The sequence below is a fragment of the Corvus cornix genome, chromosome 6 (assembly GCF_000738735.6).
Source record: "Corvus cornix cornix isolate S_Up_H32 chromosome 6, ASM73873v5, whole genome shotgun sequence".
Taxonomy (NCBI): Eukaryota; Metazoa; Chordata; class Aves; order Passeriformes; family Corvidae; genus Corvus; species Corvus cornix.
Window position 1 is genome coordinate 28716880 of NC_046336.1, and position 13036 is coordinate 28729915.

Consider the following 13036-nt stretch of genomic DNA (forward strand, 5'->3'; position numbering starts at 1 on the left):
TACTGAATTTTTACCAAGGTCTAACCGTTGATTCTCAATTCCAAGTTTTCTGCAGTCCAAATCACTCATTTGAACAGTCTCCTTTGCTAGTGGCATTTCTATAAAGATGCAAGCAGAAGATGTGTTAACTGGCCATCAAGCAGAGGGTGCTATCCACCTGCTGACTGCTCGGCATTCTGAGTGTAATTTCATCCCGGTCATGTCAATCTCACTGCCCACTGTCAAACACTGCCACAGTGATGGTGCAACAGTTAAACAACTGCTTAAACCCAAAATTTATCAATTTGATTTGCTATTGTTTGTTCATTTCTTTTGGTTCTGTTTCTTTCAAGCAAATTTAAGTCACTGATGTGAACTATTTTGTGGCTAAGAAAAAATAGTAGTAATTGTAGGGGCAATTCATACAATTTAATACATGACAGAAAAAAGGCTTTTTGTTTCTTAAGTCTGTTTCTTTCTCAACTTCAGGCTTCTCATAAACAAAGATGAATCTCTCTTGTGGATCTCACCAGATGCAAAAAGAAAAGAACAAAATGAGTATGTATTTCAAAGGTACCCAAGTGACTTACTGATCTAAAGCCTCAGCAAAATGTACTGATGCATTTAACAACTTTGCATTACATGGTTCACATCTTCATTCACACCTCTTCATACAAATGGGACATATCTGATAAGCTACAGTGAAGATCTGTGCTTGAAAAATAGGATTTCATTTCCATTCATGAAAGGTAAGTTGAAATGAAACATTTCTCATAAAAGCTGCCTCCCACAGAAAGAAGAGCTTCACAGATCTCACAGTTCTGTGAGCTGCTTTGTGTTTCAGTCCTCCTTGCAAGAGCAGCAAGTGCTGATCTGAGGTAAAACAGGGTGGTTGCAAGCCATTGCTGGGTTACTACAGAGGACGGTCAATCCTTGCCAAGATGAAAGGCTCCAGGGCAACAGAAATAGAACATCCTTATTTAAAATTGTATTAACACATTAGCCTCCACCCAGAGCAGCAAGTTTATGAAATTAATTGAGGAGGAGGGAGAAATTTTTAAGATCAGAAGAAAACTTATTTCTTAATAAACATGCAAATGAAGTACCTTAGTCAATGTTTAAGAGGCATTACCATTTACATGTCAATTATTACTAGAGTTAAACTTCCAAAACATTTTCCTCTTACTGGAGTTAGCACTCCAGTTAAGCATTAAAGAGAGAATGCTCACCAGCAGTACACCTCTCTGTAAATAATTATAACTGCATTTAGCACAAGGACAATCTCCATTTTTCACTCCATACAGGTTAGTATAACAATTCTGGGAAGTCAGAGAAGGTTATACTCACTACTGTGAACATTTTTTGAAACTCTGCATGAGAGAAACTCCTATTGCTGATTGCACTGTTTGAAGGCACAAGAAGATGGCAGTGTGTGAGGAGCAAGCAGGCAGCACGAGTTCTGCTGGCATTGTTATCCTGGTCACACAGAGCTCAGCCAAGGCTCTATTACTCAAATAACTATTTATTTTTCCAAGCTGAACTGGGAATGCAGCACCAACCCCACACTGCTGCAGCTATGTTGCTAGCAATACTCCAGCTAATTTATATCCAGTTATGTGAGCTACAGTCACAGCAATGAGTCCAGTACAGCACATTAAGTCTCCCCAGGAACCTGCTAGGTATACATTCATTATGTGCTGTGCTCTACACTAAGTCATGCTACAGCTGATTAGATAATTGTATAAAACTGAATTTAATTACAAACTCTTCCTATTTTACTGTAACTGTTCCTCTGAGACCTTGTGCCTAAGTCCTGACTATGGCTGTGTTTCTACCTATCCAAATTAAATATTATTGCTGAACGTCGTAACTGGAGAAAGGCAACACATACACTTGAACGTGTAATATTGGTGGAGCTAATAGAAGAACTTCTGCTTCCACTATTAAAGCTGGAGTTTGAAAGCAATTGACTTTGTACCTCGATTTTTCATATTTTGCAAGAAGCTGCCTGTGATCCAGTCCTAGTTCAGAGCTCAGAACGCTGAAGTTCAACTAACTGTTTTCAAACTATATTTCTGTTCAAGAAGTAAAAAAGAATTGCAGAATTTTTACTCATTCCTGTTAGTATGAAGTTCAATGTTTACAGTAAAGGCTTAACACTTCAATGCAATGAAAAAATACTTCATACAAGTTTTGCCCCAATTGTTTAGTAAATTAAGGTAGTAAAGGTCGAAGTTTGCCCCTCTGTAGCAGGCTAATTTACTTCTACATTACTATTCATGTTCTTTGATTAAAAGACTGGATCATACACAGGAGAGTAGAATAAATATTCAGAAGTCCAGTGATGAGTTTTGGAAGTGGTGAGTCAAAACAGGGTTGGGTTAGGTCAGGAAAATACAGCCAAGTATGCCTGAAAAAGTTTGAAGGGAAGAACATCACCTGTTGTTACCAAACTCACTGTTACAGGGAAGAAGGGAAAGAGGATCAAGCATTTGTCAAGACAAGCAGAAAATTATGAAAAATTTTCAAAAAAAAAATTTTGAAAAATATTTAAGAGTAACTGCTTCATTCTGCACATTTAAGTTCTTTTAAAAAACTTAATCTGAGCTACTTGAGGCAAGGTTTTTATTCTGCAACCTGGCTGTTATAACCTAGATCAAGACTTCACATATGGTATTTTGCAGGGCCACACACTGCTTGGCTAAAATGTGCAAAACTTTACACTGTGAACCACACACACAACATCCATCAAGTTGCCAAACTGTCCTTGTGTTAAAGGCATTAAAAGCCCTGGAAAAAGGTTCCCTGCTACCTCTGTATTAATGCCTGGGGCTGTTGGGGGGGCACAGTTTATGGAGCCCACCACTCAGACATCAGGTTCTAAGAACACACCTTCCTCCTCTGACACTGCATTATTTTTTTTTAATAACTGATTTTCCACTGACAAAATCAGGAATACATCTCAGTTAACACAGGAAGCAAATGCTCACATTTCTAAAAGGCACAACTGTACAACTGAATTAGCCTCAAGGTTGATTTGCTTTTTGTTTTGCTGTGTTTTGTTTTAGTGTCTTACTTTTTAGGCACAAACTTACTTTCATTACATTATCCTATTAGAAAAACACAGCAATGAATCTGGTATTAAAAGACAACATCACACAAACACTTTTCAATGCTAATCTGTATATGCCTCCAAAGAAAGCCTCATGGACTGTTCTTTATTATGGTAACAAAGGAATTTTTGTAGCTGAAATGCCATACTTCTGCTGAGTCATTTAGCAGTTTACCAACTCCCACAACTTGCCAAGTTTTGAGGTGCATTGAAAAAGCTCCTTAAAAGCTTTTGACAATTTCATGACATAGGAAGGATAAATTTGAACACTTCCAATGGAGATGACCCAGTATGATTTGCTAAGCTTCTTGTCAAACACACAGAAAAGATTAAAAGAATGAGGAAAACAAAGCCTTAAGAAAAAGCTATTAGCACTGACTTGCTGAATGAAGGTTTAATCCATGGGATCAATTTTAATATTTTTAGGGGTTTTTTTAACTCCCAGCTTTTTTGAATTTTATTGGATAAAAGCTGGTTTTCACATCCACTGATTTTCTTTTTTAATTCCTAATTTTAATTTTACTCAAGAGAAGTAAAATTTAATATTGAATAAATATTAAAAATTTTAGTATTTAGTATGTTTTGTAGTCAGTAAAATGCTGACAAGGCAGAAGAAGTACTCTTTGAAACAGCAATAAAAAGTATACTTACTTTCTGGAACTTTGTAATTCAATGTCTAAACGAAATGCCGATATCCTAATAAGGCCAAAGAGAGCATAAGGCCACCTTGGCCCACTCCCCAGTCTATTCTACTGCTTCAGTTCCTGTGAACAGCTCACCTGGTGCAGCAGCCTCTTGAGCTTGAGGAGCTGGGTCTTGACAGCGGTGCAGTCCTGCACCATGTGCCGCAGGGTCATCTCGTCCAGCATCACCGTGTTCTCCGCCAGCGGCCGCGCTGCCTGGGAACCGCTGCCCGCTCCGTAGCTCTCCAGGTGACCCACAGCAGACTCCAGGTAGCTTGAACCCCTACAAAAAATCCAAAACATAAAACCACAGTGATGACAAACTGGAGCTGGCCAGCATTTGGCAAAAAGGAAAGCGTTACGCAACGTGGGCTATACTTACATACTGTGGCACACAGCAGGAAATAAATAAATCAGAAAATGTCAGTGCTATCTCACTTAAATACAGAGTTTTCCTTTCCACTCCCAGAGACCTCTCTCAAACTGTAAACTACAGTACCCTAAAACCAGGTTGTTCAGCAGAATTTCTATAAGCTGTCATTCAACCCTTTAAGGACTATAGGGTTACATTTACTTTACCAACAAATTAAAAAGTAAAAAAAGCTGTCCAAACTTATAAAATGCAAATAGTAAAACATTGCAGTGGCTTTCCATGGAACACATAAGGTATTTTAATCAACATGTATAATATTGCATCAACACAAACAACAAGTACTTGGAATAAAAACAAGGAATAAGTTGTGAAAAGAAATTGTTATAACCCTCAGTGATGCTTCCACTCAGACATAAAACTATTCTGAAAATGTACTCAGTATCACTTGAGACCCCTTTGTGCCAAAAATGAATTGCTCGCTGGTGCTTCAAACATTTGTGAGGATATAGAAAAGTCCTTTACCTGTTCAAATCATTTTTACCATGGATATAATGGTCAGTATGGCCAAGATGATAGTGATCCTGTGTATTCCATCGCTGCTGAGGTGCTCTTTTCCAGAATCCCTCCTGATGTTGTCTCACATTTCTGTCTTGTCTGTCATAGCGGCTCATATTTTCACATTCTTCTACAGAGAGCATAATGTTAAAAAAAATTTTAAGACTTGTTTCCAGGACCTTGCAAATAAAATATTAACTATGTGCTGGTAACAGATGCAGTGTAAAGTCTGTGGGGTTCGTTGTTTTTTTTCTTTTTACCTGATCCAAAACAGTATGCATTTTAGAAGTGTCAAGCAGACTTCTGTAACAATGTCACATTTTTATTAAAATATAAACTTGTTACAAGAATAAGAGCAGCCTGTAGCAGACACTAAAGAACCCAGCTTTAACAGTATTTCCAGTTTAAGTAGAAAGTCATTTGGAGGAGGTAGAGATTATGGAACAAAATAAATTTAAAAGTAACAGTTTCCTGGCTTTCTTACTGATGGTATCTCTAGGCCTTTAACAAGCTCTAACAACACACAAACACAGAAAGACAACATTGTAAAAAGAGGCCAGTATTGCACTGCAAAAGAAAACAGTTTCGTTACTTAAAATACAGATACAGCTCATCCTATTCATCTTGTTTGGTTTTCAGATTCAGAGCCATTTAATCTGTATTTACCTGGACAACCAGCATGACTTAAAAAAAGGAAAGCAAATATCTCTTTAAAACATCAGCTTCTACAAAGCCGCAGGAATTCCACAAACATCTTCAGGGAACAAACGCTAAATTTGGCAACAGCCTGGAAACAACTGAGAGAAAGCCAAAACAACTTCTACTCGGGCAGCCAGACCCAGCAAAACGAGTCCTAAACTGCTATTCTGCCGCCACACTTTGTCCTTCACTTACCCAAGAAGTTTCCCTCACATTGTCAGTCCTTTTCCAGCAGCAGCTCCACACAAGGGAGCAGTGTTTCCGCGCTGCCCCTCAGCCCCGCACAAGGCTCCCCTACAGGCCTTCCTTCCTGCTGGGTTCCCAGCCTGCGTGGGCTGGGAGCGAGCCCAGCTTCACCCTGTGATTTAAGCGGCCCTCCTCACTCCCTGCATACTTGTTGAGCTAGAACTGTTTCTATAAATAGTGGCCAAGCGGCATCCCAGGCTCCAAAGTGAAACCAGGAGTTTCTGAGGACCTGGAAAGTCTTAAGAGGCTGACGTCAGTGAAGGCGTACATAATTATGGGAAAAGTGTTGGCAAGAAGTGCTCTTAAACATTATTAGAACAAGTACTCATACCTACAGTTCAGTTTTTATCACCTAGGAAATAACCAAAAAATTGCATAATAAAATAAACTTATTCACCTAAACTAACAGAAGATTTATTTTCCTTTAGCAGCATCTTTCTACAGCTCATAACGCATGAAAATTCACAACAAAATAAGCCCTCAGTAAGTTTATAAGCAATTATGATTTTCAGCTTTGGAAAAGTAAACTGAGTAAAGACACGTGGAGATTAAACAAGAACAAGTTTTGCTTTTTCAGGTGGTCATGTTTACGTAAGGGAAAACCTGGAGGTGGCTTTTGAATTCTTCTTTTCAGAACCTCTTTGCTGAAAATACAGCGATTCCAAGCTAAGAAGCAGAGATACCCAGCTTATGCCAGACTAATTTTATAAGGAAAACCAACCTCTAAAAAAATGCCAAAAGTAACAGTAATTAGCTTTTAATATTTTTGTGGCAAACATTCACCTTTAAAAACATGCCCTTCTAGCAGATTTTAAATTAATAATTTGTAATGGAATTACTGATGCAAATGCAGTGCATGTTTCACATATACAAGGAAATTTATGAGAAATTGATTTACCCTTTAAAATTGTTTCTTAGTTTTCCCCAACAGAATTAAATTACCCTTATTGAAAGAATATGCCCTAGGCTTGCATTGTTACCCATTCTGAAAAATTAACTGACTAAAAAAGTAGAAGATTCATACCTGTCAGGGCTGAAAAGTTGCATACTTTTAATGTTCTCAATCAATTCACCACAAGTACTTTGAAAAACTCATTCTGGTATTTAAAAGATTACGTTCAGCACTTCGTTATGTGCACAGTGCTAAAACACGATGTGCCACCATCGTGGTAGATGGAAAACTGTGCTTTATTTACTGTAAATCTGGCTTCATATCTTCATACATGGAGGAGTCTTCATCCAAAAACTCAGAGGTGCTCTCAAAAACCCCTGAATATCCCCATACTTCAGCAAGCAGATGAAAGTTACACAAAATAAGTGAAGCCTTCTTCCTTTCAGTGCCTCTTTGCACTGGGTAGGGCCTGACAGTGCTCCACATTCAGTGTTTCTGTTCACTCAAACATAGATTGGCCTCCACTGAATTTGGGAGTAAAACTAGGACCCATATTCACATAACAATAGCTCATAACAATAACAATACTCATAATTCCTATGAGTAGGTCAGGAATAACAAAAGCAAATGCCTCAAACCTTTCCAGTCTGACATTTGAGAAAGTGCAGCCGTAATTTCCTTTACCGTGTTCATTCTATTCTGAATTTATATTATTGTACTACCTTCTCTGTCAAAATTCTGCCAGCACTCTCACTGAAAGCAAGAGCGCATAAAAGACATTTTGAAAACACATATCTTAAATTTTACACCTTCTGCTACCCTGAATTATATGTATATATATTAGATATTGTCATTTGTAGAATAAGCAATTATCTCAAAGAATTATGCTGTCATTCACCAAAACTAAAAAAAAAATACTGTCCCAGCATTTCCAAATACAGCTGAAACATGAGACTGAAAGACTAACTTAAAACTTTGAAATTGATGCTATAGAAATAATTTTAAAAAAACACAGTGTGAAACAAGGTTGCACTTTTATTCAAGGCAGTACACTTCTATATTGAGAATTTTTCAAATATAAGAATTGTACTTGGGAAAACAGAAATATCTCCCTTCCTGTATTTCAGAAAAGAAAGAGCTGTTACTTTAAAAAAACACCGCAATTTGAAGAGTGCATTGACTTATTAAGTCAAGAGTCGGAAAAAAGCAACTCAGAAGTCTCTTAAGCCCATGAAGCAGTTTCACAGTGAGATTGCTTGGCTGCCTGACTAACCTTTGTCACGAGGTGGGTCCTCAGGCAGGTCCACATCAAGCATGAGATCATCATCTTCAAGATCACATGAATCGAGATTATTCAAGATATCCTACAAGAAAGGAAAAGTGAGATACAGCTGCTTCCATGATATTTCATTTACCCTGCCTTCATAAAAAGTTTTGTTACGTTTTTATTGTGCACACATCCAATGTTAGCAGCAGCTCCTCTCCTCACAGATGAAGATTGGCCCTATTTGAGACCATCTATACAAAACAACAATCATCACACCTCTGCTAATATGACACAGTAACAGTGCTAGATGAAACAAAGATGGATTAAAACATTGTTCTGCCTGATGCCTATGGAATACTCCACAGACTTTTTTATTCATTAATATCTGGCCTTCTCTGCAGTTGCAAGCATTTTGAAACTCAATTACTTTGTTTACTTAGGATTCAAAAACAGCTTTGTGACGAGATGATGCTAAATCCCCTTATTTCGTTATTACAGAATCATTGAAGGAAAGTGGGGAAAACCTATGTTATCTTGACCTTTTAGGAAAACAAAGCTTCAAACATGCTATTATGAGCACTAAATTCTGCTTCTTTTTGTCTTTCAGACTGTGGTTCATATAAAGCTGTCCCTAAAGGGACTAACAAACAATCACGTTGCATGGGTGTGCTAACGGCCCAAGAAAAATGTAATGAAGAGTTAGTGCTAAATGAATTATACATATTAAATATTGTCAGGCATATTAAAGGACTGCAATGAGGGCAAGCCCAATCAGTGTTAAAAAGACAGACACTGACCTCTCTTGCTTGAAGAGTACTGAAAGAAAGAGAAACTGAGGAGGTCAAGGGTGTGGAACACCCAGCTCACAGTGCAGTCAGACACTGCCAGCGCTGAACAGCCCCAACAGCCTGGGCAGAGAACCCAGACACTCTTTCACTTCATTACTCCAAGAAAACTATAGTCACTTGGTGTTAATGAGTTTAACACAAAGCAGGTCTGAGGAAGTGCTGTGGATATCCAGCTGCAGCTCTTGAGCTCCCAGTAAAAGTCAGGCCTTTAAGGCCCAAGACCAGACTCAGGCACTTCACATCGGCCTCTTTCCTAATAGCAGAAACACAGATTTTTCTTAGCTTTATCGGCTACCCCTAAAGGTGATGCCTGGCACCAATACTGAAAAATTTACCAAATGATAAGTCAAATAAGTGTTTTATAACTATTTCTCATAGTAATATGATCATTAAATATTTAAGTGAATACTTGCATACAGGTTATGAACACACTGCAAAACAATATTCCCTTGGAAAGCCACCCCTTTGCTGGCTATCATTTCTTAGATTTGCTTTGTCACAGGTGAAAAGGAAGAACATTAACAGGCACTTGTCAGAAATGTTGCTCCAGCTGTTCTTCAGCAGCCTTCCTACAGTGCTCACAAAGCACTACTGTATTTGATTATAAATGGTAGCAAGAGCTAAGTATATTTTGAGATTCTTGGGGGGGTGAGGGGGGGGTTGGGTTGTGACACAGAACATTAAACATTTTGCATTTCTGCAGGGCAAGTTATTGACTTAGGAGGGAGAGTATGAGACGAAAATAGTTAATACTCACTTTGTAAAACATGAGTAATAAAAAGGAAAGATGGAATACTTGAGACAAAACCACCTGTTTTCATCATATTTCAAAGTCCCATCTGAAATGCTTTGTTCACAAATAGCATTCTGGGCATTTACAGGAAAAAACAGGAAAACTTACACAGCAAGGCACTGGGAATAATAAAAAATCCAACTATGGAAAAGCTTCACAAAAAAATGGAAGTCATTTAAATGAAACATGGATTTAATATTTGGGACAACAAAATGCCTGTATATTTTTGCTACTTTTGCTTCTATTTCTTTACATTTTTACAGAAGTTTTTTAACTAATGCGTATTTTTTTAAACAATTCTGCAAAACACAGGCATGCTTGAGAGGCAGTTTTAGTTTGTTAGTTGATGAATTGTTTCTGTGCCATGCTTTCATCTTCCAAATTAGTGTGAACAAGCATTATTTTCTTCTACTGCAATAACTTCAGTGAGCATGACAAATAAAATGGGAACAGTGGCCACAAACACAAAAGAAAGTGGAAAAGCTTTGCCACTGCTGTGCAAATGCATTTAAAAATGCACAATATAAAAACACACTATGCCACAGAGTTTACTAATAAACCTAGATAAGCCACCTTACTACTTTGAATCAGAACTTCAGAAGCCTAATGGTGTCAGAGAAGGTCAGTATTTGAGATTCCAAACATACTTTCCTGTCAACAGCACATTTCATTATGCTTCCCTAATTATATATTCTTCACCACACTGAGGAAACTCCAGGAAAGGAAACTCCATGCTACAAAAAGACCCCACAACTGCAAATACCAAGACTGTGTAATCACTGAGCCATGTGTGAATGCACTTTGAGCACTTCCCCCTGCGAGCTACTTGGGAAACACAATATACAAGTAGATGTCAGCAATGTCCTCCTGAAATAGCTGTAAGATAAAGTACAAGTTTCATCAGCACATTAGTGCATTAAAAAAAATAAAATTTAGATGCTGCCACTGATACTCTTTCTACTGCATAAGGAACTGCAGTTAATTACATGGGAATAACATAGTTAATAATGTGTGCTTAACAGCAATTAGCATCATGAGCTCAAATAGAACAGGAAATAGAAAAATTCTTTCAAAGTGCATCAGCTCCAACCCTAGAGACTATTACATGTTTCAGCAATTATTACAAGGTACAGAAAAAGAAGAATTCCATTCTATTTGTATAGGTGAAAAGAATAATGTATATTAAAAGGGGTATGTTTTTTACAAGGCTGATTCAGCACTAGATTTTCAAGCTGGTACAACCCAGGAAGAGTTTGAGTTTGGGACTGTGAAATCCCAGGTCAAACTGCAATGCTGTCCCCAGGCTCTCTCTCCACAAAGCTCTTCCACTGGACACAGGCAGTGGTGTTTTGTTTGCTCCTGCAGTAGAACAGGGAAAGCATTAGGTGAGACAGATGACCTGTGCATCCTGGTGTAAGAACTGAGTAACTTGAGCACCCCCACAGTAGGAAACCCTCATAATTCCTAAGGAGAGGCTAAAAAGGCTAGAAGAGGCAAGGGCAAGGCATACCACCAGTGTGTAATTACACCACATTCAGCAGGTTCACTTCATTGTCCTGCAAATCCTTTCTGGAGTGATTGTCCTTCGGTGCTGTGTTTTACCCCGGGTTCACCAAGCACACACCAACAGCTCACCTGCAACAGCTTGGGATTTAACCCAATTTGTTGGATGCATGGAGCTCAGCACCTCTTTCTGGAGAGGCATAACAACATCAAGTTGCTTTGATGCATCAAGTTGCTTCAACTGCTTTGAAGATTGGGGAACTCTATGCAGAAGTGCTTTTGCTGAAGTAAAACTTGAGATTTCATTGTAAATTCATGTTCCCCATAATGAACTGGAGTGCAAAATATTCTTTTCAAAAAGTTCAGTTTCTAAAAATTCCTCATGCAACATGTATCATAAGCTTTTTCTTCCACTGAAGAGCACTATTTTTCAGTCCACCAACCAATATGAGTTCAATTTAGCTTAACAGCTGGACCTAGGCAAGAGGCCTGATTCTCAGCTTTCCAATTTTTTGAGCTGAGTATTGTAAGGTTATAATGCAACCAGAGTAAAGCATAAAGCACCTGAAATAGAAGACAGATAGATACTTGCATTTTCTCCCTAATAAACGTAAATATGTTGACCAGTGGAAGTTTATAACACAATGTATATTACAGTGGAATTAAAAGACAAAGGAAGAAGGCAGGCATTGAGGTTAGTGCAAAAATACAAAGCAATTCCAGATAAACAGCCCTCGAACAATTAATTTCAGAGAGTGTTACCAGAATTGAGAAGAGTCTGAGCTCAAACTATCAATGCCAAGTTAGGATATTTTGCTGGAAAAGCAATTGCTTTGAGGGAGTCATGAACTGATGGTGGTGAGTACTAGGAACAACTCACAACCTCAGACCTCACTCATTTGTTCCACCTCTAGGAAGCAGACAGCTAAAGGAAAATAATTGTTTTTATTACTGATTTAGTGACTTAGGTCCTGCTTCTGATGAGGATGAGAAAAGACCACAGTAGAAGGTAAGTGTGAGTGAAGGGAGAGAACTACAGGACCGTGAACCTGGCCATAAAACTCAGGCAAAGCATTTGAGAGTAGCACAGAAACTAACAAACCATCATTTCAGGTGCTCGAGGAATGAAAAAAGGAAGTGGCTTTTAAAAATAAACACAAAACAGACTGGGTAAATCAGTCATCTGAAGGGCAGCAAAAGGATAACTGCCTAAGTCAAACACAATTCAAGGCTGACAGAAGAAAAGAGGGAAACCTCCAGTGTCTTTTTCAATGCTATTTTCAGCATTTGACAACATCTGAGATAGGGATAAATAAAGAAATAGGAAGTCTCCAGAAAGGCAACTTTATTTAGGAACGGAACAGAACTCTTAAGTGAAGGCAGAAAACACAGAGAGGAAAAGCACATAGTGTACTACAGGGATGAAGAGAAAAGCCCACTGTAAATGAAGTCCTTAAAACAGAGAAAACCACCCAAGGAAGAGGTGGGATAGAACTCTGCAGGTTACCAAAGACAGGACAGGAAAGGAGTACACTCTGCAAGTCACATTAAAGATAATTAAGCCAAACAGCCAAACAAGTATTTTGTAATTTTGCCCATGCTCCGTAACTGAAGGTTGCTGTGACAACAAATGTAACAAGAACTTGGTTTTGAAAATCCAAAACATTTTTTGTTTAACTGTTAAATCAAACGGTCTTAAATAAAGATTTACTATTCCTGAAAACATTTTTACAGAGGCACTGCATGTTCTACCTAGATCTACTGAAGGTATAGAGGAATTCATTATTAGCTTAAGTTACTACATGCTGTATCTGAAGGATCTATACTTGCTCTTTTTAAAAATTTCTTTTTAATATAAAATCAGACATCAGACTGTAAAAAAACTGAAATTCGGTAACACAATGATAAAAGAAAACCAGAAATATTAGCCATTCTGTTGAGACTTCACCAATTCATAAGCAACAGCACTTTCAAACACACAGCACCTCAAGCAGCATTCTTTGACCACCATCTAGCCTCCACCAATGAGGAAAGCTGAATGGGGGGAAGCTGCAGAACCACCCTTCTACAGAATTACAGCAAAATT

The 13036-nt window shown here is 38.1% G+C and overlaps 1 protein-coding gene across 7 annotated transcripts in view; it reads right to left on the reverse strand.

Annotated features, from left to right (window-relative positions):
• Positions 1-13036, reverse strand: part of CCSER2 (coiled-coil serine rich protein 2) — a 61754-nt gene that overhangs the window by 25791 nt on the left and 22927 nt on the right. For all 7 annotated transcript variants that reach the window (XM_039553531.1, XM_039553532.1, XM_039553530.1 and 4 more), the window contains 3 exons: positions 7813-7903; positions 4670-4832; positions 3871-4057 (listed from right to left, as the gene is read on the reverse strand). In XM_039553531.1, the coding sequence (XP_039409465.1) occupies positions 3871-4057; positions 4670-4832; positions 7813-7903 (441 nt within the window). The remainder of the gene's footprint in view (positions 1-3870; positions 4058-4669; positions 4833-7812; positions 7904-13036) is intronic.